Genomic DNA, 22,957 nt, shown 5'->3' with positions numbered 1-22,957 from the left:
TGGCCAATTTGCGACAAAAATAACGAATGACGAGACGCCACGAGAAACAATCATAGGATCTAAGGCAGAGCTTGAGGGCGCGCGAGTTCTTTCGTTGGATTCCTGAATGAACCCCACATGGAGCCGGTCCAGACAGAGAACACGATTAGAATAAGCAGTAGGCGGCTGCGTAATAGTTTAGCGGGAGCCTGCCAAGATCGCACTGCCAGACGTATCAAGAGCAAATAGTCACCGAGTTCAATTCCGAGTGCGAACTTTGAAGAAGGTAGATCCAAACAGAAAAGGAGAAGTGTCCAACACGACCGTAAGTGCGTCGGTGATGATTATTGCTTGGTACGCATCTCCTTGAACAACAGGTGGCCATTGGCGGCCATTCCGTCCCACGATCGATACGTCTATATTTAGACATAGCTAAGGTCGCGGTCAGGCGTTATCCAATCAACCCTCTCGGACAACAGGCGACTGGGGTGACCAAAATAGATAAGAAAACCCCATAAACTTCGGATAGTTGTCTTTGCGAACTTCGGAAGAATGAGGTTGAAACTTGTAGCACGAGGTATAGAACACCTTGAACTAATATACGTGTGTTAATGCACATGCCTTTAAGCAAAGAATTTTGCATAAGGTGAACATAATTATCAGCCCAACTCGCACATTACTATAAATAGGTCACATACTTTGAAACCGACCCGAAGGTTGGTGGTTGCGAGCGGTTGGTCCAACTTTACCACGATGACACAAACCGTCGCAAATCTGGCGTGTATCTCTTCTCAGATATTTAGTATGCATGCCAAGCTCTGGGACGAATACATGCCAAGGTTCCCCACACCTTCGGAGGTTTAGTAGCCCACATTACTGGAAACGAATCTCGTGAAAAGATCATGACCGGGTAGCTCCGAAAAGAAATCGATTGAAATATTTGGGTGAATGAATATGAACAGAAACAAGGGTCGTACTGTTATCTAAACCGATGCCGCTCAATCACAGATTTCTGTCTGGAATCTCGAGCCACCCGCCTGACATAGCAGAGAGTTAGTAGAAGTCAATGTGTAAATGCGCAAGCAAACCAGTAATATTCCATAACATCGCTTTGTCCGAGTTTTCGCAGAAAGTTTTCATCATGGGTGATGACGATGAGTTGGAAATTTGAGTGGGTTTTTCGCTCGTTGATTATGCTAAGAGGTAAGAGTAAATCCATGCACGCGGAATTTTAAGAAAACAACACGGGCTTACTCCACCAAGCTGGCCGCGAGGGCATCAATGTTTTCGGTGTCAAGGGCGTTAGTAGGCTCATCAAGGGCAAGTATACCGCAATTTTGGCCAAATGAATCCGACAAGGCAAGCCTGATGATTATGGAGGCTAGCATCTTCTGTCCGGCAGAACATCGGCCACGCATGTCCATTTCGACTTGATCCTTGGTCATAACCACCTGTATTCCTAGGATTACGGAGATGTCTAAAGGAAGGTGAGATCACGCACCCGATAATTATAGGAACGTTTGGAAGCGCCGCCTTCGACGTCAGATCGTATTTTAATCCCGTCTATATCTATGGATCATGTGTTAATTGGAGATATACGCGGGCCGATGTTTCTACACACCTGTTCCTTGGTAGGTTTTGTTCCACAGATGCTTCATGGTGTCGTTGACTTCTTCCATCTTGAGGCCATGATACTTCATAATGGCACTATGTGTTGCGATAAGGAGGCGTTCCGTCGGAAAAGAAAGGTCACATACTTGTCTAATGCTTTAGCGTACTTTTCCAGATCGTTGTTCGCCATGTCGGACACCTACAAGAATTGATTTCAATATCCCACATAATTAAGGCGTTTTTCAAATACCTTGACTCGTATGAGCTGATCCGTGTAGTTTTTATATACATCTTTATACTCCTTGAGGTCGTTGTCGAGGGTTTTCGATTGTGCCTTGAGAGTGCCTAGTTCACCTGTAAGTTGGTGAACCTGAAGAGATTTGGGTGTAGAGGTCAATGTCTGTGGAGAAGGGGAGAAAAAGAGAGGAACAGACCGTTTCGGACAACTTAACCTCTTTCCGCTTGGTGGGTTCATATTTATCTTCGTAGTTTCTCCGGGCCTTAGCAGCTTCCTCCATATCATAAGAGTCAATCTCCGCCTGAGTTTTCGCGATATCCCTTGTCAGCTTCTGTACTTGTATGTTATCCCGAAGATTTGATTCGGTTGCTCCGCTTTCGTTGATTTCCTTGTCGATACTGGCTATAAGCTCACGAGAACCTTCAATTTGGGTATGGATTTCATTGAGTCGAATCTCGCACTGCTCAAGACTCGAAGAACATTCTTCTAGAGCGCGAGCTTTCTTCTCTTTTACATATCTTAAAAATGATTAGAATTTTCCGTTGAGTAGTAATATCCGCAAACCAAGCCTCATACCTTTCCGCATTCTTGTTCATGTCAACCAACTTGTCCATGGATCTGTTGAGCTCCTCGAAACGTCGCTGCGCTTCTCCGATTTTGGTGTTCAAGTCACGTTGAATGCGTTGATGTCCTTCTTGGAGAGCTAGTATCGGGGCTTGTGCCTCAGAGATTTTTCCGTCAATCTCCTACACAATAGAAGTCAGAATTAGAAGCTAGGGCTAATTGGGAGTAAGGATGCTTACTTTGATCTGCGTGGCATAGGTTCCATTGCCTCGTTTCAATCGTTCTACTTCTTCTTCGAGCCTTTCTTTTTCTTGAAGCTTGCTGGATAGATCACGTTCGTCAAGTTGCATTTGATGTATTTCATTCTCGTAGTCGCGGCATTGACGCGACTGTCGATCAAATTCAAGACTGATATTCTTGTTTTCTCTTTCGTTCTTTCGTCTAATTATAGTAACAAAGTCAAAACTAAAAATATCATAATGGATATATTTACTCACAAATCGTCGGTTATTCGAGTGAGTTCACCCTTTACGTCGTCCGCAGTTTTTGTGGAGCCAGTTCTTGTCAATTCTTTCTCGAGTTGTTCAACCTCTTGCTTCGCTCTGTCGACTTCTTTACGCAGGCGGCTCATGGAAGCGGCCTGTTGGTTGCAGGCGATAATTTCTTTGAGCTTAGTTTTGATCATCTCCAGCTCTTCGCCAACCTTTTAAACAAACAACAGGTTCGACCGCAAAGAAGATAAATATAAAAAGACGACCCACTTTCTCAATCGCTGCCCGTTGCTCTGGAACCACCGTCTCAATCTTGGCCATCTTCTTTTCGAGATCCGGTATATCTTTGGCTCGAATTTCCTCGGCTTGGATTTGCCTTGTACGCAAACCTTGAAGTGAGTTGAGTTCAGCCTGCCAATCCTCAAGTGATTCGTTGACATCGTCAAGACTCTCGGTCTGACCCGCCTTCATCAGCGTGTCTAGCTGTTTTTGTCACCTTTTTAGTCGCGTAAACTCAATGAACCAAAAATGACACACCTCTTGTTTAAAAACTTCGAGCTCTGTACGGTCCTTGAACTTCCGCCGACAAGCTGTGCATGCGTTCGTCGTTTTCGCGTCTTCCAGAAGCTGTTCGTATAATTTGCTTGATCCCAGAAGTTGGCCCTTTTGCCTGCATTTTTCTAGTGAAGCACATTCGAAGCTGTTTAAACTGGCCATTGACATACACTTTTAAGCGTTGCAGTAAGTGGCTCGCATAGTCAATAGCATCATCCAAATTTTTGGCGCCTCCTAGGAAAGTTCGCTTCTTAACGTTGGCTTCCAAAACTAAAATGCGGATTGAATAAGAATCAGCGATGATACAAAAAGAAGTATACTCTTTGCATCGTTTATTTTGCCGTCCAGCTCCTCTTTGAAATTCGTTATTGCAGCATCGGACATTTGCAACTGGCTCTGGGCATCTTTATATATTTTCTCTAGCCTTTTTTGTTCATCCTCTGCGGCTCTATGTTGATGTTGATCAATGAGATATATACACTTGTACTTAGAAAAAGAAGACTAACGAAACCAGTTTATTTAATTGTGATTCAATATCGTTTGCAGTGACGTCAAGAGACGCCACATTGTTGAGTTTAGTGACAATGTAATCAGCACTATTTAACCGTTAGACGACCTTGCAAGGATATGACCAGAGCGATACGTACATTGATTCGATTTCCACAGTCTTGGTGTTGATTTCCCCGCGCTTCAATTCAAGTTTCGCTCTTGATTCTGCCTGTAAAGTAAGACCTTGGAGCTCGTTATTGAGTTTGTCGCGTTCATCCTCAAGTCTACGACGCCCGTCAGCTAATTCAGCCATGCGGGCTTCGAAATTGGAAGAGTCCATGGTTGATTTTGCCGTTTGAAGGCGACTTGTCTTGTCGTGGAGATTGGCTTGGAGAACACGCATTTTTGTTGGCAGGTCCTCCATGTTGCCTAGGGTTCTTTCGATCTTTTTAACTTTATCATTGTTTTGGATCTGAATTTGGGTTAGATTTTATAAGGCTTTTTGAAATTTTGAACTCTTACAGTTTGCTCCCGAAGCCGTTCCTGCTGTGACTTGTGGCTAGCAAGCTCATTATCCAGCTTTCTTAGTTTGGTGTGATACTCTTCTTCTTTTAACTTTAGGTCGCTCTAATTATGCAAATTACGGGATGTAGCGAAGAGATTCCTAGAAATAACAATCGCACCTGCAATTTCTCAAAATCGTTTTGAGATACCCGTTGAACATCACCCAATTTAGACAAGAAATTAAGCACTTGCTCCCGTTCAAGAGGAGACTGGCTAAAGCCTTTGATCCGGTGCGCCTCAGCTATTTCGTGAATGGCCTTTTCTCGTAGATTGATTCTTTTTCTTTGTTCCTGACATCGGACAATTAATTGACGATTGAAAGAATATATATACAGGATTCACCTCAGCTTCAGCTTCGAGTCTACCTTGTTGTGTAAAAAGGTCTCTTTGAGTGGCCTGGACAGAGTTCACCTCTTCTTCAAGTTCTTCCTTATTGCGTAGTTCAGCTTTTCTTTTTTCCTTCTGCTGTTCGATCCTTTGCTGAAATTGATTTGCACGTGTTTCAAGTTCCTCCAGAGTGCCTGTCGAAGTGTCAGAAACCTTTCAAAAGTATAGTTGGACTTCTGTTACCAGGAACTGCGCGATATTTTAGCTTGAGGTCCTCTAAGTATTGCATTTGCAACGCCTTATTTTGTTGCAAACTCTCTACCCGCATATACGTCTCCCTGAAGTTTTCGTATAGATCGCGGAACTTCTTATTCGATTCAACAAGCGTATCATATTCCTGTTTAGTCTCCTCATACTCGACTTCCTTGGCGGCTATATTAGATTTGAGCTCTGAAATGCGTTCCTTTAATTTATCTGCATGAGCCTTTTCTCTTGAAAGAGAAACCAGACGTTCTTTCTCCGCTTTGAGCTCTGCCATCCGGTCCTTCCGGAGACTCTTGATCGAGTCCAAGGCTTTGGTATATCTGCAAGTCATTTAGTCATATGTTAGGAAGGTAGCAAGTTTTACGTGCCTTGTAGCCTCAAAAATGTCATCGAATTTCTTCTTCAAGGCAGCAGGCTCTGCAAGGGGCCAGTATGAGTCTTCCTGATGGCAGAATATGACATTCTCAAGTACGGCCTTGGAGACACCCAATAACTGAGGTATCTCAGTATCCATTTCCGCACATTTAGTGGATATAACCCCGCGCTATGGAAAGTGAGGTCAGTAAACTACTGACGATAGTACTAAGTAAAGTTACCTTGCCGCCTCTTTCTGCATTTCCATCGGCTATAGCAAGGATACTTTCAAGTGTTTTCATAGTCAAGCCTGCTGTTTTCTTAACTGTTACACTCAGATTCCTCACAGCCAACATACGTGTGCCATTGGCAGCATGAAAGCGCAACTTGACCTGAGCTTTCACCTCTTTCTCGTTCGCCATCTTTGGGTCGTGAATAAAGGCACCTCCTCTTGTGTTAGGTGGCTGATCACCTGTTGTCGCATATTTCAAGCATTCGATGATTGTGGTCTTCCCGCTTCCGTTATGACCAACGATGACTGTTACTGGAGAGAAGAATTCGATGATGGCTATTTGTTTGTCGTCAAAGGATCGAATCCCACGAATAGCCAATTTGTTGAGGTGAGCCATTGGTCAAAAGAGGATTCCTCAACAAGAACTAGCCAAAAGGACCAGCTTTCGGTAATGGTGGCTTACAATGAAAGATGGAGCGCTGTAAGAGTTGGTTAATGAATTGGGGTGAGTCACGGCAAGTGAGTCGCGATCGACAGTATTCCCATCAAACGCGAGACGCGGGAAGTTTTATTTGGCGACAGCCTCATAGTCAAACAGTCCAACTGGGTCTGTTGACCCTATAGTTATTAATTTTCTGTAGAAAGGCCAATTCCACACCTTCGCCTTTGGTCAATGCTTTCTCTTACAAAGAATGCCTCAAGGCAGGCTTCACGCCCCCTGACACGATCATTGGCTCAAGTCGTCAACTTGAAGCAATCTAACGTGGCCGGTCCCTCGAGACGCAGAAAGAAGGAACCTGCCCCACCACCTCCGAAAGAAAATTCATTCGTCAAGGTTGCCGTTCGCGAAGACCATGGCTTATACGGTTTCTTTAGGAGACAGCCTAATTCAGATAATTTGACTGGAGAGGAAAGATACGAAGTGTTCGAAACACCAGAGAACGGCCAACTGCTTTCGGGTATGTCCATCCTGTGCGCATACCAATCAGTATCTATAATTCGTCGTTTCAGGGCGTGCTTGGGAAGCTTCTGAGCTGCGAAACAAAAGCTTCAAGGACTTGCATACCCTGTGGTACGTTTGCCTGCGCGAAAAGAATCTATTGGCCACGCAAAAAGAAGAGGTACGGAGGATGGGGGTCAGCCATGTCGACTTACAGGTCCCAATGGCTAAAGTGCGACACGTAAGTTTGGGGGCTCGTTAACGGTTTGCATTAGTGAATGAACCTTTCTTTCAGTGTCGTAAAACAATGGCACGAATTAAACTGGTGTTAAACGAACGACGACTAGCTTACGAAGGAGCTCGTGCAATAGCCGAGAAGGACCACGCACATGCTGTTGAAGTCGCGAAGGCCATCGAAGCGGATAAACTGCAGTACGATGAAGAGGATCTCAAAGTCGTGCAGTATCGGTCACAACCAAAACTCTAATAATATCATACTTATACTACCCTCTCTAAACCATGCGGTTATTCCATACCTACTTTACTCTTCACAGGTTCAAGTTGGCTTCAAGAAAGTGGTTGGAAAATGAGCATATTGGCAGGACCTAACATGTTTTGTTGGTGAAAGTATGAGTTTAATTTACTGTTGCCCACGCCTCTGTCTACTCCATTCCGACATGTCTTGGGACACAAAACAATCCTTCACTCCCGGCTCCTCGAATTGCTCGACCTGCTTGCGACCCTGTCGAAGCAAATGTTCCACCATGCTAACATTCCGCGGAGAGACTTTGCGCGCATTTGCGTGGAATGTATACTGAATGTAGACTCTGAATTTCGATCTGACATGCTCAGGCTTAGTTTTCACAATTCGAAGTGCTCTATATGTACAATATTTAGAATATTAAGTGTCTTAGGAATGTATATGATTGTATTACTCGCCTACGGTATAGATGCAGGACCTCTTTCTGAAGACCAGATTTTGCAAGTGACATGTTTACGGAACGCGACCGGGAACCCCGCTTGTGGGGTCAAACCTCGAAGGGTGCAAACGTGCAGGACTAGTGATCCAACTAAAATAAGTTGTAGATGGTGAACCCCTAGTTATGAGTCTGGTGGGTCTTATGACAGAGCGGACTTAAAGAAGTAAAGCGACGGTTGTTGTTTGTGGTGGAACTGCTTGAAGGACGGCGAATAACATGAGTCGCGCGAGTCAGGCCTCGGCAACTTTGACTTCTTTGATACCGCATTGATCACGATTGAGGGCCTCCAGGCTCCTTGACCTCGGGCGCCAGTTGGCGAAGCTATCTCATCCCTGAAGGCATCTACTTACTGAAAGGACACTAAGTAACGCAAGAGGGCGCATTTCCGCCGGTGTCAAGGCTGTAACACGATTCACACGGTTCTTTCATTCTCGGTGTTGCTCGGAGGCCGCCATTTGTTCATAAATGACATACTCTTCATGGACGATGCCCAGGCTTCTTTCCGTCCCACTCTTCACCTCTGACATCAGTCATTCGCGGCCAATATAGCTGCCCCTTCCCTTCTTTTAGTTCTCAGGCCTATCCTTTGACCATGACCCAGGGCATCACTTTGTTCATTGACGACCAAGACCCTCAAATTCAATATTTATGCCCTTCTATCCACCAACGTGTTTCGGGATCCTATTATAATAACACCTGGTCGAGTGTACAGGATGAATCATGCGCCAAAGGCTGGTTCCAGTACACATTCTATGGTCAGAGAACATTAATGCATGATACAACTCTTCTCACTTTTGAGTGTCTAATACAGGAACTGGAGTCCACGTTGCTACTGCCATCGCCACAGCTGATGCAAGCTATTCTGTAAAGATCGATGACGGCGAATTTATTCCTCAATCGGGTACCGGGTCTTATGACTCGCCCACCTTGCGTGATGGAAAACATACCGTTACCTATGCTATTGGCACAAGCACGTCGCCCCCAGCCTTCGATTATCTGACAGTTGCAGCAGGAAAATCGACAACACTCAAGGATCACACTCTTGCTGTAGATGATGCAGATAGCTCTATTTTCTATTCTGGAAGCTGGTCAAATGCACCTCATACCCCAGCTGGCACGGATTCTTCCCTTTCCTTATATCGAGATACCGTTCATTGGACTTCCACTGTTGGCGATTCTCTCCAACTTCAGTTTGAAGGTGAAATATAGATTATGTTCATGTGCTAAGTCTCCCTCGGCGCCAATTCTGATTGTTCCTATTTCAGGCTCTTCTGTATCTGTGTTCGGAATTGCGTCGAACATCTCTTCGGGAGGAAACATCACGGCCACCTACACCATCGACGGCGTAACAAAAGCAGCAGCGCTTCCTCGGGGAACGCTCGATACTGTTCCCATGATTAATTTATTCCACGCTGATGTCCAGCCGGGAATTCATACACTTATTATCAATATCACCGACATTCAAGCGCCTGCAGCCTTGGGCATCGATCTCATCACATACAATGCATCATTTAATAGCATTGCTTCTGTCCCGGCCAATGCCTCACCCTCTTTCTCCACGCACTCTGACAAATCTCTTAATGCGCGGGCTAAAGTTGGCATTGCAATTGGCACGATCGTGGGCGTCGTGGCGGTGGCTTCTGTTGCGTATGTCCTCGGAAGACGATTCCTTCGGAGAAGAAACCCTAAGTTTCCATTATCTGACACTCGTTAGTATCCTCCTTGGTTCTCTATACCTCGAACTGCTTTTGAACTTCCTCCCCACAATATAGTTCAATCTGACTCCAAGATAGCGTCTCAACCTTATTCGGCCCAATGGTAGATCCTGTGGATCACCCACTTGTTATCCTTTTTGCTTTCTGTAACATTCAATGCACTGTAGTGCTAAATCATGACCTTACGATTTGGCGGGACTGTTGACAGTCTCTTTCCTTCTTCTCGCTGGCAACCAAAGCCTCGTTGAATACTCGGAGTTGTTTCAATTACCCTCGAGCATGTACTTTGTTGGCAAAATGTTGTTGCATAGTTTTACACATGCATATGATAGTGAAATAGTGTTCTTCACTAAAGCCTGCGGTTTCGATTGCATATGGTCAGTTTTATGCTTCTGTCAAGCTGTATTCCGAGGATGGAGGTCTATGAGGTTTCAAGCTTGTTCCTTCCATGACCTCGGTGACACTGCTGAGTCGGACCGGACCAATTGCCACATGGCTATTGGCGGGTGCTTATTTTGGTTACGTAAGGCGTGGTAATTTTAGTAGGCTCCGAAGGTTGAAGCTTGGCGCGAACTTTGCTCAGGACGTCACTGTCAACCTAGACAGCAGACTCTTTCTATGACCTATAGTTCCAAGGAACATCCGAGATGAAGCTAGCAAGAGGATTTGCCTCCGGAGACCCAACTCGTGTAAAACTTTTTCCCAAACACACCTTGCATGTATTCAAAGGGCGATGGCTTTCGACCATTGACGGTTCTGCCGGACCCAGCGATCCTCACGCGTACTGCAGGGAGTTTGTTCGAAAACACGACTACGACTCTTACTTGACCTCTTATTTCTATCCTCGAGGCGCGCAAAAAGGCTTTTTTGCTATCAAGGCTTTCTCTGTGCGTCGCCTGCCCTGCAACACGTAACAATGGGGTTAAATCTTGGGCTACGGATAGGTGGAGCTTGCCACAGTACAAGACAATGTCTCGACAGCGATGATAGGGAAAATGAGGATGCAGTTTTGGAGAGATGCCATTAAGGGCATATCCGAGGTGCGTCGCCCAGCGCCTCGCCTCTACTGAATGAACACCTAATGACAGGTCTCCTAGGGCAGACCACCAAAGCACCCGATTGCCTTAGCATTGTATGAAACCTCGCAGACCTCAAAAATATCCGCCTACCACCTCAAACGAATAGTCGATGCGAGAGTAAGCTTTATCACGAGACATTTCCACGTCGAGCAATTCTAATTTGAGTAGGATGCAGAATTACAGACTTCGTCACACCTCACAATAGACTCCTTGACGTCGCATGCAGAGGCGACATCAAGCACTGTGCTTTACCTCTTGTTGTCTATGCTATCCCTACCTTCTTCGACGTTATCGCACGCAGCGTCTCATCTGGGAGCAGCGCAAACGTTCAGCACCCTTCTGCGGGCACTCCCTTTCCACGCAAAACACGGCCGAATGGCGATCCCTGCGGAGATTACTGCTCGTCACGGCGTTAGCCAAGAGGATGTTTTTCGACACGGAGGCGATGCGGCAGGAATTGAAGACGCCGTGTATGAATTTGCGACTGTCGCGCATGACCAGCTGAACACTGCTCGAGACATGCTCATGAAAGGCGAGGGCACTGATGGACGGGTGCCTAAAGAAGCGATGCCGGTGTTCCTCTCTGGGGTGCGTGGGACGTGCGTTGTTATGTCGGACTGCCAGCTAACAGTGCATTGAGCAGGTCGCAGTGTCGAATTATTTGTCGCGCCTGGAAAAGGCCGGATTCAATGCATTTGACGCCAAACTGGAGCGCCGAGATGGACTGCTTGCATGGCAAATCTGGACAAGCTTCTACAAAAAGCAGTTTTAAGATAATTTAGTTAAATTACATACCATATATGGTAGCCAATTATCTAAAATAATTCAGCTCCGTCCGAATGCGAATTGTCAGAGACGCCTTCTTGTCTTCCACCCACCACCACTGTGTTGCATCGCTTAAGTCTCTCTCGCTCCCTGTTTTTCTATAGTCTCCCACCGCCCTCGTCGCCCTCGTCGACCCTCACACTCTCGTCGAGCTAGGTCCTAGCGCCCAGCCTCACTTGTTGTCGCGAGGCTCTTGCACCGTGCAATGGAGCGTCTTTGTGGTGGGTGTATGCGCCTTTTTTCCCGTGCTCTCATGTCCAACTCAATTCCAGACGAGGTCCTCCAGCTCATCTTCTACGAACTGCCCGATCCCAGCCCCTTCACCCGCGTTTCCCAGCGTTTTTACCGCTTCTCACAAGACCCATATGTCAGGGCACACTACTTCCTGAATCACTATGGTCCAGCGGAGGCCATGTACTACGCCATGGGTCGAGGGAAAGTCGTAACTGAAAGGGTCCTTGATGTATGTCAACTCCTGTCTGTCTGTCCGGCTCCACGCCTTATGTCTGACTTTCTCACCCTCCCTCGTTTCTCATAGATTCTCCTAACGAGCGGTGCACATATCTCTCGTTACCTAATTCAAGTTGCAGGCCATCATTACTTCCACACCCAAAATCACTTCGTAAAGACAACATGGGTTCGACAAATGCCCTTGCAGGTCGTCGCTTATTTCCTCAAACTAGCCGAGCAGCGGTATGGGCAAATTCCGTGGGGAAAGGTAAACCATGCCGATATCTCGAAATTCGAAAATAATTAAATCATGATCGCAGGGCGAAGATGATGGGTCTATATTCATGACTTTCTTAAAGGAAAGCCGATTACCTGCGCAAATTAAGTCAGTTACTTGGGAAACTATTAAAACCCTCATGGACACATATAATGTACGCCTTTCGTGCTGTAGCTTTCCGTTAAACTGACACACCATTACATAGTTTATACCATTCTGCAGTCGAGTAAGCATCCCATATGCGGTCTCAGCGGAGAAATACCAACAGATTGCTCACTCAGAGTTTAGGACCCAATAATGTCTCAATTCCCGTTGGCTCTAGCTATTGAACCTCGACTACTTCCATATGCTTCTGCAAATGGATTTTCTTTGGACTACAAAGTTCGTCAGCGACCTAATTATTCCCGAAGTTTTATTGATTGCATGCGGCAGTATCGTGACTTTGTCTTTAGAAAGATGTTTGAACGACCCTCACCATCAAGCGATATCCGTGCAGAAGATATAGCTCAAAATGTGAGGGAGCTGTGCAAGTTGGATTCTGCGTATGTCAAAGTTATCATATACAGAAATCACGCTGATGAAATCGATAGTATGTTTGTAACACGCACTGTTGCAGCAGAGGTCTGCATGGAAGCAAAAACAAACGAACTTGGTTATGCTGCACTGAAACAACTTGATAAGTCAGGGGACCTTCGTTTTGATCTATCGTGCGTTGTTTGATTCCTTCGGAGACCATTTTTGACGCGCTGTTTCTATTCAAGAATATTGGTTGAAGATCTATTACGAGTAAGTTATGCGCTTTGACTGAATAGACAAACGCTAATGTATGCATTTTTCTGTGTAACAGACGTTTCTTACGACACGGTCAATATGTAGTGTTACGACCGGCGATATACTGCTTCATCTCTTCACCGATTTTCCTTCGACAGATGTCGCAGTACGCCTGGTTGTCCTTGTGTTGGTTTTTCTTGCAGCAGATAACCTACACATGTCAACAACAGCAATTCGAGCCAAATTGGAAGCACTTGGAGTCATGCCTTTGACGCGGAAAGACGTCTTTAATGTTTTGATCAACCCATTCATTGAACGTTATAATTATGTGCTTGACTTTGCAAAACAAGAAGTTGGTATCATGGATGATGGCACCAAGGGAATGTCAGCTGCAGATATTGACAGCCTGGTGGAAGATGTTGCCTTGAAGTGTTTGGAGATTGGGTGCAAGGTGTGCATATTGGGTTTGGAATGCTTTCATGTCTGATACTGGTTTCAGGGGAAGCTTTTGAATCGACTTCAAAAGGCGTTTCCTTCGTTGCTGAAAACAATCACAGATACGATCATCCAGAAGTATAGTGTAGAACTGGAAGATTTACCTTGCTGGGAGGAAACGCCTGTAAGACAGATATTTGTCGCCAAACTTTGTCGTGATTTTTTGCGCTTTGGATTGGGCGAGGTACATACATTGGAAAGTCTGCAACCCGATGCCAAACCAACTCAGGAAGTCGGCAAATGCGTGGGCGCCGAAGCAGTCTTAGCACAACCTCTTGATGAGGAAGATGCAGATCCACACTCTACCAACAAAGCTCAAAGCATAGTGGACTTAGTAAGTGCGGGCTCAAAAGCATGACCGTGAATTGAGGACTCATAGCCTGTATCGTCCAGGGTGCCATTACTCAAGAGTCTTTAACAGCCATGATACGACACGATGAAATTACACCCGTTCGTTCACGAAGGAGAATTTTCTACAATTATGGGCCATCCGGCACGGAAGCCAAATTACGCTACCCACAAGGTTAGTGTTTACCTCTGACTTCCTCTTCTCTTATTAACCTCTGTTGCAGATCCATTGCATGTTGGCAAATGGGCCAAAAGTATTTTTGACCCAAAGAGCATTGTGATGTCGATCTTCATGACCCATGCTATCATTAATGATAATTGCAATGTATGTCTTCGAGTCAATATACATATGCTTTCTTGACTAATTATATGTGCATTCAGATGCTTCATCACTATGTGATGCATAGTGATTACTTTGGCGGAATCCCTTCCCACTCCTCATCGCATATTCCTGTTACCTTGAAGCATTTCCAACTGCTTGCACGCCTAGGAAGATGTCCTGTAAGTCATTACTTCAATGCAAAACGGACCATATGTAACACACGCACCCCTTCCAGAATCCATATCTCTATCATAGTATTGAAGCTGGAGCACCTTTTTACGTGGATGAGAAGGAATACATATCGAAATCCGATCTATCACAAACAGCCTCATTCAAACAGAGGGTCAAATCTGAATCCCCACAAAGTGTTTCCATGCCTCCTAACTCTCCTAGCTCACCCTCCACTTCGACGTCTCGAGGGAGAAAACGACCCCGACGTTCCGCTGCGGTGTCGGTGCGGTCGTACGCTGTGCCTGACTCGGATGACGAGGCGATCGCTGAAGACCGGTTGATCGACGATCAGGAAGACAAGAAGGCGCCAAGGGAAAGCCATCTACAGTTGTGGATCAAGCATCTTACGCAACTGTTAAAAGTGGAAACACGAAAGGTAAAGCATTGCCTAATTTTCTAAGTTTTCTCGGCGATGAATAACGTTTGGTGGAATAGTGTGCCGAAATAAAGAAGCGTCTTGAGAGCTGTACGAATCCTGAAACGCGAAGTAGATTTAACAAGGTTCTTATTTTTTTTATCTTGTGCATCCCTCTGCTAAACCTCTATGCTATAGAACGAGTTTGTTAAGTCTCTCACCAACAGCCTTCGTAATCTTCGAAAGCAAGAAGCTGAGACCCGGCAGAAATACCCCCACGATGACCTTGTTGATGATTACTCTGACAATGAAGACGACGACGACTATGCTACGTCTCGGCGACCAAAGAAGCGCAAGACCGCCACTTATGCCTAAACCTGTCTTCACTTATCATTATTATGTGCACTTCTGTGCTTTCTTTCGAAGGCACAACTTGTAAACATTTTCCACTCATACATACATGTACAGCTCACTATTTTTGTTGACAATCCTTTTACGACAAACACTTTCATACTATACAAACACACATGCACCTGTAAAATTGTTGCAATTCGTTAATTAAATACGTAGAAGATTTCGTGGAAGATCGTTGGTTCTATATATGCTATAGTATATGTGCATGCTGCTATTATGTGACATAACGGTAAGTAGGATGTCTGTCTCCCAGCCGCTGTCTCTCTTCGACTGTGGTTTCGTCTTCTTTTCCTTCCACCGCCGCTGCATCGCGCTTTTTGTTTTCTCTGGTCATCCATGTGTACAGATACACGGTGACCAGGGCAGAAAATAAGAGATAGCCAATTGCTATGATGTGGGGCTTGCGGAAGCGATGGGCTGAGAAGTTTGGCCTGTAAATCAACACACTGGATGAAGGATGAGAAGTAAATCATTTCTGGATGCAAGAATTATTTGCAACTAAGATATCGTACCCAGCAATGGCTCCGATATCTCCAATTGTGATTTGCATTGCCACTGCAATGGCTCGCTTGGTCTGTGCAGAAACGTTCTCTCCAGGCCAACTGAATTTTACGACGTGTTAGCACAGAATGGAAAGAAATGAATATGATGGATTGACTTGCCTCAAAAGAAGAGCATTCCCAGTGTAAACTCCAGCGGCGGCAAAGAGTACCCCAACGTATTGGGCACCAGCTATAGAAAGAAAACAAGATTAAGATAAAATAATAATGCGTACTAATTGGCTCTTACCTGTCTTGGTTGTCAGCAAGATGATGTATCCTTTATACAAATCCCATTTGATGAGTAATTTCAGGGTGCGAGTGGAAATGTATTCTCACCAATGATTGCAACGACCGCAGCTCCAAGAATGAAGGGTGCTCGTGCGTTGTATTTTGATGAAAACCATACTGTTACCCAGATGGAAATTGCGGCAAGACTGTTTGGAGGCACAGTCATTCTATTGAGGAAACATGACGTGAGCATTGTTTATCAGAATTAAGTAGTTAACGAACAGTTGTGCTTGCCAGCTTTCAAAACCAAGTCCAGCAATGATTGTGGGCTGAAATGAAATGTATAAGTAATGGAAGTCCACCTGATCTGGAAGGGCCTTACCAAGAACAAGCTCAGTGAGTAAAGCACGAACGCGAAGCCATGGAACAGCATAGCGTATCCCCATACGAGGTGGTCGGTCAATGCTTGCTTAACGTAGACCCATTCAAATTTCTCGATGAGTGCAGCATCAGAGTCCGCATTGAGGCGTTGAAACAACCTCGCTTTTTCGGATTCAGTTAGCTATTCAAGTGTGGCCGCGATCAGGTTCCTGATTCTTCACAAAAAAAATCAGAGAAGCTCACGAATTTTGCTTTGTGGGACCAAGTTGGTACAATAAAGTAAGCTACAAGAGCAATCGCGACAGTCAATATTCCTTCCAGAATGAAAATCCTATTCGATAGTATGGTCAATTGAGCTGTATATGTAGATCTTGGGGAGTCACTCACCATTCCCAACCCTTGCGGCCACCAACACCGTCCATTTTTCCAATGGCATAGGCAAGGATACCTATTGGAAATTTAGACGACACGAAATTTGGCACAAATATTTTGATCTTACCACCGAAAGCTCCAGCAAGAGCAGCGCCTCCAAAGAAAATGGCAACTCTCCAACTCCGCTCATGTCTTCGATAATAAACCGAAAACACATATATCACGCCGGGGAATAAACCAGCTTCTGCTACTCCAAGGACTGCGCAGTGATAGGTGTTTAGTAAAATGATGGGAAGAGAAATAGGTAATGTACTAACGGAACCGTATCCCAAACAACCCAGCCTTGTTCACGACCAGGCCCTGACATATGCTCACGATTCCCCAAAACAACGTAAGCGTAGGCAGCCAGATTTGTGGGTTGAAGCGCTTCAGACTGCATCAAAGTTAAAATTTATGAATGAAAAGATCATGAAGAGATTTACATGATCTGAAAGACACTTTAATTTATGCGAGAAAAAGATTTTCAATTGAACTCACATTGGCAGGAACTTCGAATATAACATAGGCCACAAAATAAAGGGCCAGAGCAGTATTATATTCGGGTGGCGAGACGTGAAGATCCTGAAAATTGGATAAGCAACGAACGCCAATCGAATAACAATTAATCTCTAACCGTTGTGAGACCCACGATCCTGAATAAACAATCGATCAGTACGAGCACATTACTAGCCAAGTTATATTATAGACGAACTTGGCATTTCCTATATTTGTCCTTTACAAGAAAGAAAGTAAATTTAACGTCCCGTTGATTTCAACCATTACACGAACCTGTCCAAGAAGCTCAAGAGATAGAGCAACGTCAAGATTGGAAGGAGTCTAGAGATAAAGATTAACATTAGGCCAATGTATGAACGACTGTGTGAACACTCACCGAAGGTCGATCTTTCTGACGAGAGCTCTATCTTCAGGTGTGTCGAAGTCATTAATGGTCGTGTCGGAGCCTTTCTCAGACGCAGCTTTAGTTGCCATCGTAAGGCGGCGAAAGGGAGGTAAAGCAACTATCAGGCCAAAGTTCCAGTAGACGCATTATAAACGTTTTCTGTCGATGTGAACGTGGATAGAAAAGGTTCATTTTGAGAACTCAGAGTGTCGCAAAACGTTCCTGAAATTGCGCCATGAACGGAATTAAGACGTCAGTCTTGTGGATCGAGGAATACGAAGCAGGTATTTTTCTCTTAAGTATATCTGGCAAAAAATAAGCGTGATAATACCCCCGCAGATCTGCCGTCAGGTGAACAGACTGATCCAATAGATTGCCAACTTGAGTGAGCAAGGACCGATTCTCCGAGCGCTATCTCAAAATTTTGCGTTGACATGTTAGTATTTGCGACTTTCACAGACTTACTGTGCGGCTGTGAGTGTATTTGCCGGTTGATGGCCCATATTTTTAGATTATCTGTTTTGTGTGGGCAAAGTTGTTTGTCAATTGACGATCTTGATGTCAAGTCTGAAGGCAAGTCGCCAAACTACGAGGAAGGTGCTAATGGAGGTGCATCAGTTTTATTGTGCATTCTGTTATTGGAAATCTTTCAACTGCAAGGACTGTGGAAGGAAGATTGTGGTTTTGCGCAGACAGAGGCAGGTCCAAACCTTGGCGGAATGGCATGGGACCGTGAGAATATGCTGGCTGCGTCCCGGCGTCATTGAATTGACCAGCAACCTCTCAACAACTTCGACAGTAATGGAAGCACTTTTCTTCAATGTAACACGTCTCCCTTACTTGTGTATCGCTCAATAAGCTAAACTTACACTAAAGTTGATTTCCAGGTCGATAATGGCTTTCTCGAGGGAATTGTAAGGGGTTACAAGGCAGGTATCCTCACTCAAAACCAATATAATAACTTGACACAGTGCGAAACACTGGAAGGTACGTCACTACATTTCATTAGCATCTTACAACGAGGTGTTGAACAATATGAAAGATTTTCGAACACAGTTGTCTGCAACAGACTACGGTAACTTCCTCGCCAACGAGCCTTCACCAATCTCGACTTCAACCATCGCGGATAAGGCGACACAAATCTTGGTTGACCAGTTCAATTATTTGAGGAACAATGCAGTACAACCATTGTCCAAGTTTTTGGAATATATTACGTGCGCTTTAACTGTCTTAGGCGTTGTACAGTGGCTGAAATGAATGGTTTTCGAACAGATATGCCTACATGATCGACAATGTCGTTTTGCTAATTACTGGAACGCTGCATGAACGCGACACCCACGAGCTGCTTGAACGCTGCCATCCTCTGGGAGAGTTTGACACTATGGCAGCTCTATGCGTGGCTACAAATGTCGAGGAATTGTACCAAAGTGTCTTGGTAGAAACCCCCCTTGGTGCGCAGTAATACCGTTGTACTTCCCCCGTCCTTCTTACCTTCTTATTTAGCTCCGTATTTCCGGGATTGCCTTTCTGCTGCTGATCTTGATGACCTCAACATTGAGATTATTCGTAACACTGTTTACAAGGCCTACCTTGAAGACTTCTACAACTTCTGCACCACACTTGGATCACCAACTTCAGATGTAATGCACAAAATTTTGGAATTTGAAGCTGACCGGCGTACTGTGAACATCACCATTAATTCCTTCAACACCGAGCTTTCAAAGGAGCAGCGCGCCAAGCTATTCCCCTCCATTGGACGTCTCTGGCCCGAAGGCAACAACCAACTCGCAAGGGCAGACGAGATGGATCAAGTTCGTATTGCATGCGAAAGTGTCTCCGAGTACAGGTCCTTTTTCTCTGAGGCGGGCTCATCGCAAGGCAATGGAACCGGGAACGGATATGACGAACATGCCGCCGCATCCTACCTCGAAGATCGATTTTTCCGTACTGAGGTGCACCTGAACAAACAAGCTTTCTTGCAACAGTTCCAATACGGCATTTTCTATGGTTATATGAAACTGAAGGAGCAGGAGATCCGCAACTTGACCTGGATCGCGGAATGTATCGCTCAAGATGCGAAGGACAGGATACAGGACTATATACCCATTTTCTGATGCTTTTCGTTGTAACTTTGCCTCCTTCGGTATATTCAGCTTTTAATTGTCGCTGTCCCTCTTTTCCTGGCGCTCTGTTCGAACTTTGAAGCATTGGAGTCAAACAAAATGTGGTAATGTGGTTTTATACATGCATGTGACAGCCGCAACAAAATAAATAAGGTAATAAATCATTATGATATTCAAGGCGCAGTGGCACTAGCAACAAACGCGTTGAAGTTGAAAGTTTGCGGGTTGGGGTTGAACGAAAAGCCGGAGGGGTTGAGACTGACGACAGTCTGCCCGTCGCGTTGAATTTCACCGCTCATTGTGTCTCCTGGTGCAATTGGGATGGCGAGTTTGGAGACGCCGGCTGGGACTTGGAAGGTCAAGGAGTTGGTGGCGGAGGTGGAGAGGACGACGGAAGCAGGTGCTGTGGTCATGACGATTGCCCAGACAGCATCTTGAAGCTAAGCATCGCAGAATTGACGTTGAACATCTATTCCCGTATACACATAGGAGTACTCACAATTTCGAAGTTAGTAGGTTGTGGGACTGGGTCAGGGGCCTGCGCGGTTGTCGAATGAGGGCGGGACCACATGACAATTTTGTCCTTGGGGACCTCTGGGAAGGAGCCAGTTTTGTATGCAGTTGCATAATATTGAGTAAGTTCGAGCCAGGCTATGAGACTTTTAAACATATATTGTCAGGTCGAAAAACAGAGATGGCACTGACCAGTATGATCGAATCCATCTGTCCAAACTCTGCTCTGAGGGGGCTGGTCGCCTTTGATAGGTCCAACATAGTGAGATTCTCCATAATCGTTCCAAGTAACGATCTCGACAATGTCAAAGAGGTCACGTTGAGCAATCAAAGAATCCCATCTTTTCGCGTAGAGATGCTGGTCATCTAGGAAAATGAACTAAACCAAGTTGTAGAGTGAGTATCGGGTGCATATATCAATGCTGGTTTGACTCTTACATTTTTATTGAAAGAATCAGCACCGAAATGTGTGAAGAACCAAGGGGCAACAGCGGCCATATATCCTTTTTTCACTCCGCCATCCGCTGCGGACAGAGCTGCAAGGCCTGACAGATGCTGATTGTCCGTGTCGGTCGAACCGATAAACTTGGATAGGGCCAGATGTTGGTCGCCGATGACTGCAGCGACAGCATTCTCCAAGGTGGAGATGGTAGGATCTGGTACGGCATCTGCTGGACTGTCAGTTACAATTCCAAGGTTGCTGGGGTCTTTGTCTGCAGGCGTTGCTGTAGCCTCTGCGTTTTGAGCAAAAGCGGTAGTAACCTGTATAGGCCATCCTGAGTTGAACTGATAGGATATTATTAATTCAAGCATTGAAATGACGGCTTGAGGAAAGATCGCCTACGTTAAAATCGCCATCCATGACACCCGTAAAGTCGACAAAGGTTGCAGGATCGATGAAGAAGGAAGGCGCAAAGAAGATTTTGCCTTGAAGATCTGGGTTCTGGGTGAACTGTGACCTCCAGCCATCTGGGACGCTGTCCTGGCCGAAAGTACAAGATTCTCCGGCGAAGGTAGAAACGAATGCTTTTGAATTAAATTGCAGCTGGTTTGGATGGGACACATAGGTATTAACCAGTGTTCGCAAAGCTTGGGCATCATCGGGCGTGGCACAAGGGAAAACTCTGATTGATTATCACTTTACCATTACCATTCTATGCGACCAAAGAAATTGAACATACGACATATCCAAAGATAGGAACATTTTGAAACCAAGACCAGAATTTTGTGCAGCTTGATACCTAAGGATACAATAACGAGTTAATCCTTCGATCAAGTTCGGACGATTTCAAATCGGATTCACGTACGCATCTGCAATACGAGCTTTCTGGAAATCATCAGGTCCCAAGTTCAAGGCGAAGCCATCGATTCCCGAGGCGTGGGCAAGGGTGATGTCGTCCGCCCAATCCTGTATGGTGTATGGGAAGGTGTTTCCCACAATATGGTGGGCGACAACAAACTTTGTTGTCGAGGCATCTTGTCTCCCCTGAAGAGCCTGGGTTCGCTGCACAGGGACAGCAAAGCTACTAATACCGAAGGAAAGGGATGTAAGCAAAGAGAGAAATTTTGTGCGAAGCTGCATCTTTGAATTAAAAAAAATAATAGAAGAAAAGAAAGGGGTGCGGCACAGCCGAAGCAATTAAGGAAAAGAAGATTAAAAACGAAGGCAAATTAAGGAAAACGAAGTCAAGGTGCGAAGACTACGATTGAAAGTACAAGCGTTTTATACAAAACAGACTCACCCAAGATCTCCAGATAGATATCCTGAAGAACAGGCTTCATGGATAAAATGAGGAGAAACAGAAACCAAGTGCAATGATGCTGGGAGTTGAGCACAGGCAGGGGTCCGGACTCCGAAGTGCCAGAAAAGGGATTAGTAAGCAACGTTCCTGCCCCCACAACCCGAGGCGGCTATCGATACACGGCGGCTATGAAAAGATTAGGACAAATATGGCTTACAGATGCCCATAAAGGGGATTTACCTCGAGTAGATGTTTGACATTACTTGGGGCCTTCAAAGCACAAACAAGTCGGGTGGTCACTAGATTCAATACACTCTTGTGGACTTTATTGACCAGCGGCTATTCTGTTGTGGTAAGTACTGTTGTAGTGTCAGAACTTAGAGCAATCAATGAACCTTTGCGTTATCAAAGATGGCGGTAACTGTCTGCAGTGATTCGTACTTAACATGCATTTTTAGTATCTCTCAACGCAATCAAGAACATGATCACAGTTGATTCAAGGGACAACTAACAGACAAACATTAGTTACCCCACAGTGTTCTATATTTGTTGCTCGCCAAGATATTCTATTTATAACTATCTCCAGCGGATCAAATATGGAAGATAACATACCTGTTATAGTAGCGGACCAGGCTTGGCAATTTTCGTAAAGAAACAACTCGATATCGGATATGCAGCATTAGACTCCGTATTTGAGAGGAGGTTAACTCAAAGGTATGGACTCCAGCTAGTCTTACACTTTGTAACACAAGGCCTAACCTTCAACCTGTTGCTATCGACAAATCAAAACATCAGAGCCGGCACAACCGTGTATTAGTGTGCTCCTAAAGATAACTTGACTTTGATCCAAGTATCCAAACCACTACACGTCATCTCATTTTTGATATTATCTGACATTTGTCTACAGATATGATCAAAGCTCGACATGAAACTGAACAGTACATGTGCCTGCGGCAATTACTTGCCTTATCCAACCATTTCTGCCCACAGTTTGTTCCGAGCATCGCAAGGGTTGAGATACTGAGTGATATCATGTCCGGCTCAATGTATGTTCTGCCAGGCTACGTCAGTACTCGTAGTAATAGTAAGATGATCCGGTGTGATAGGAACTCAAAAGCATGGACAATTTCACAGCTAGCGGTACATCTCGTCTATAGGCATCCATGTCATCGACAGCAAGATAGCCTAAAATGACTTTTACTCGGGCCTGGCCAGTTTTTGTGTAAACTTGAAAGCCAGTCAAATG

General features: G+C 45.1%; 8 protein-coding genes across 8 annotated transcripts; 5 read left to right on the top strand and 3 right to left on the bottom strand.

Annotated features, from left to right (window-relative positions):
• Window positions 1–958: 958 nt before the first annotated feature.
• Window positions 959–6,065, bottom strand: JR316_0007037 (DNA repair protein RAD50; the record flags this gene model as incomplete). Its single annotated transcript, XM_047892780.1, has 23 exons — window positions 959–1,016; window positions 1,068–1,175; window positions 1,234–1,430; window positions 1,481–1,548; window positions 1,601–1,686; window positions 1,737–1,789; window positions 1,841–1,960; window positions 2,025–2,346; window positions 2,405–2,574; window positions 2,632–2,833; window positions 2,890–3,095; window positions 3,154–3,366; window positions 3,421–3,553; window positions 3,609–3,708; window positions 3,759–3,886; window positions 3,945–4,034; window positions 4,086–4,399; window positions 4,450–4,554; window positions 4,611–4,781; window positions 4,834–5,012; window positions 5,062–5,402; window positions 5,451–5,626; window positions 5,679–6,065. 23 exons carry the CDS (start codon window positions 6,063–6,065, stop codon window positions 959–961), a joined length of 3,927 nt encoding a protein of 1,308 aa, XP_047748062.1.
• Window positions 6,066–6,341: 276 nt separating this feature from the next.
• On the top strand, window positions 6,342–7,095 carry JR316_0007036 (54S ribosomal protein L4, mitochondrial; the record flags this gene model as incomplete). Its single annotated transcript, XM_047892779.1, has 3 exons — window positions 6,342–6,627; window positions 6,680–6,849; window positions 6,904–7,095. The coding sequence occupies 3 exons, from the start codon at window positions 6,342–6,344 to the stop codon at window positions 7,093–7,095; spliced, it is 648 nt and encodes a 215-aa protein (XP_047748061.1).
• Window positions 7,096–8,180: 1,085 nt separating this feature from the next.
• On the top strand, window positions 8,181–9,302 carry JR316_0007035 (uncharacterized protein; the record flags this gene model as incomplete). Its single annotated transcript, XM_047892778.1, has 3 exons — window positions 8,181–8,343; window positions 8,400–8,786; window positions 8,854–9,302. 3 exons carry the CDS (start codon window positions 8,181–8,183, stop codon window positions 9,300–9,302), a joined length of 999 nt encoding a protein of 332 aa, XP_047748060.1.
• Window positions 9,303–10,286: 984 nt separating this feature from the next.
• On the top strand, window positions 10,287–11,154 carry JR316_0007034 (NADH dehydrogenase (ubiquinone) complex I, assembly factor 6; the record flags this gene model as incomplete). The annotated part of the gene is made up of 4 exons (XM_047892777.1): window positions 10,287–10,343; window positions 10,401–10,499; window positions 10,551–10,970; window positions 11,026–11,154. The coding sequence occupies 4 exons, from the start codon at window positions 10,287–10,289 to the stop codon at window positions 11,152–11,154; spliced, it is 705 nt and encodes a 234-aa protein (XP_047748059.1).
• Window positions 11,155–11,460: 306 nt separating this feature from the next.
• JR316_0007033 (uncharacterized protein) lies at window positions 11,461–14,831 on the top strand (the record flags this gene model as incomplete). Its single annotated transcript, XM_047892776.1, has 16 exons — window positions 11,461–11,670; window positions 11,746–11,925; window positions 11,978–12,088; window positions 12,140–12,160; window positions 12,223–12,315; window positions 12,367–12,476; window positions 12,525–12,641; window positions 12,696–12,720; window positions 12,782–13,156; window positions 13,205–13,534; window positions 13,594–13,723; window positions 13,773–13,873; window positions 13,930–14,049; window positions 14,106–14,477; window positions 14,537–14,602; window positions 14,655–14,831. The coding sequence occupies 16 exons, from the start codon at window positions 11,461–11,463 to the stop codon at window positions 14,829–14,831; spliced, it is 2,538 nt and encodes an 845-aa protein (XP_047748058.1).
• A 658-nt stretch (window positions 14,832–15,489) lies between these two features.
• JR316_0007032 (putative transporter) lies at window positions 15,490–17,422 on the bottom strand (the record flags this gene model as incomplete). The annotated part of the gene is made up of 14 exons (XM_047892775.1): window positions 15,490–15,602; window positions 15,660–15,689; window positions 15,749–15,867; window positions 15,923–15,969; window positions 16,023–16,202; window positions 16,265–16,352; window positions 16,409–16,469; window positions 16,521–16,585; window positions 16,711–16,826; window positions 16,931–17,014; window positions 17,067–17,085; window positions 17,145–17,165; window positions 17,222–17,269; window positions 17,325–17,422. 14 exons carry the CDS (start codon window positions 17,420–17,422, stop codon window positions 15,490–15,492), a joined length of 1,089 nt encoding a protein of 362 aa, XP_047748057.1.
• Window positions 17,423–18,134: 712 nt separating this feature from the next.
• On the top strand, window positions 18,135–19,447 carry JR316_0007031 (V-type proton ATPase subunit d; the record flags this gene model as incomplete). Its single annotated transcript, XM_047892774.1, has 5 exons — window positions 18,135–18,155; window positions 18,221–18,320; window positions 18,376–18,547; window positions 18,606–18,784; window positions 18,837–19,447. 5 exons carry the CDS (start codon window positions 18,135–18,137, stop codon window positions 19,445–19,447), a joined length of 1,083 nt encoding a protein of 360 aa, XP_047748056.1.
• Window positions 19,448–19,629: 182 nt separating this feature from the next.
• Window positions 19,630–21,751, bottom strand: JR316_0007030 (Glucan endo-1,3-alpha-glucosidase agn1; the record flags this gene model as incomplete). Its single annotated transcript, XM_047892773.1, has 8 exons — window positions 19,630–19,896; window positions 19,956–20,107; window positions 20,162–20,348; window positions 20,408–20,755; window positions 20,814–21,093; window positions 21,151–21,210; window positions 21,277–21,492; window positions 21,708–21,751. 8 exons carry the CDS (start codon window positions 21,749–21,751, stop codon window positions 19,630–19,632), a joined length of 1,554 nt encoding a protein of 517 aa, XP_047748055.1.
• Window positions 21,752–22,957: the final 1,206 nt, after the last annotated feature.

This window comes from Psilocybe cubensis, chromosome 6 (genome assembly GCF_017499595.1).
Source record: "Psilocybe cubensis strain MGC-MH-2018 chromosome 6, whole genome shotgun sequence".
Taxonomy (NCBI): domain Eukaryota; kingdom Fungi; phylum Basidiomycota; class Agaricomycetes; order Agaricales; family Agrocybaceae; genus Psilocybe; species Psilocybe cubensis.
This window is presented reverse-complemented; position numbering and strand designations above follow the sequence as displayed.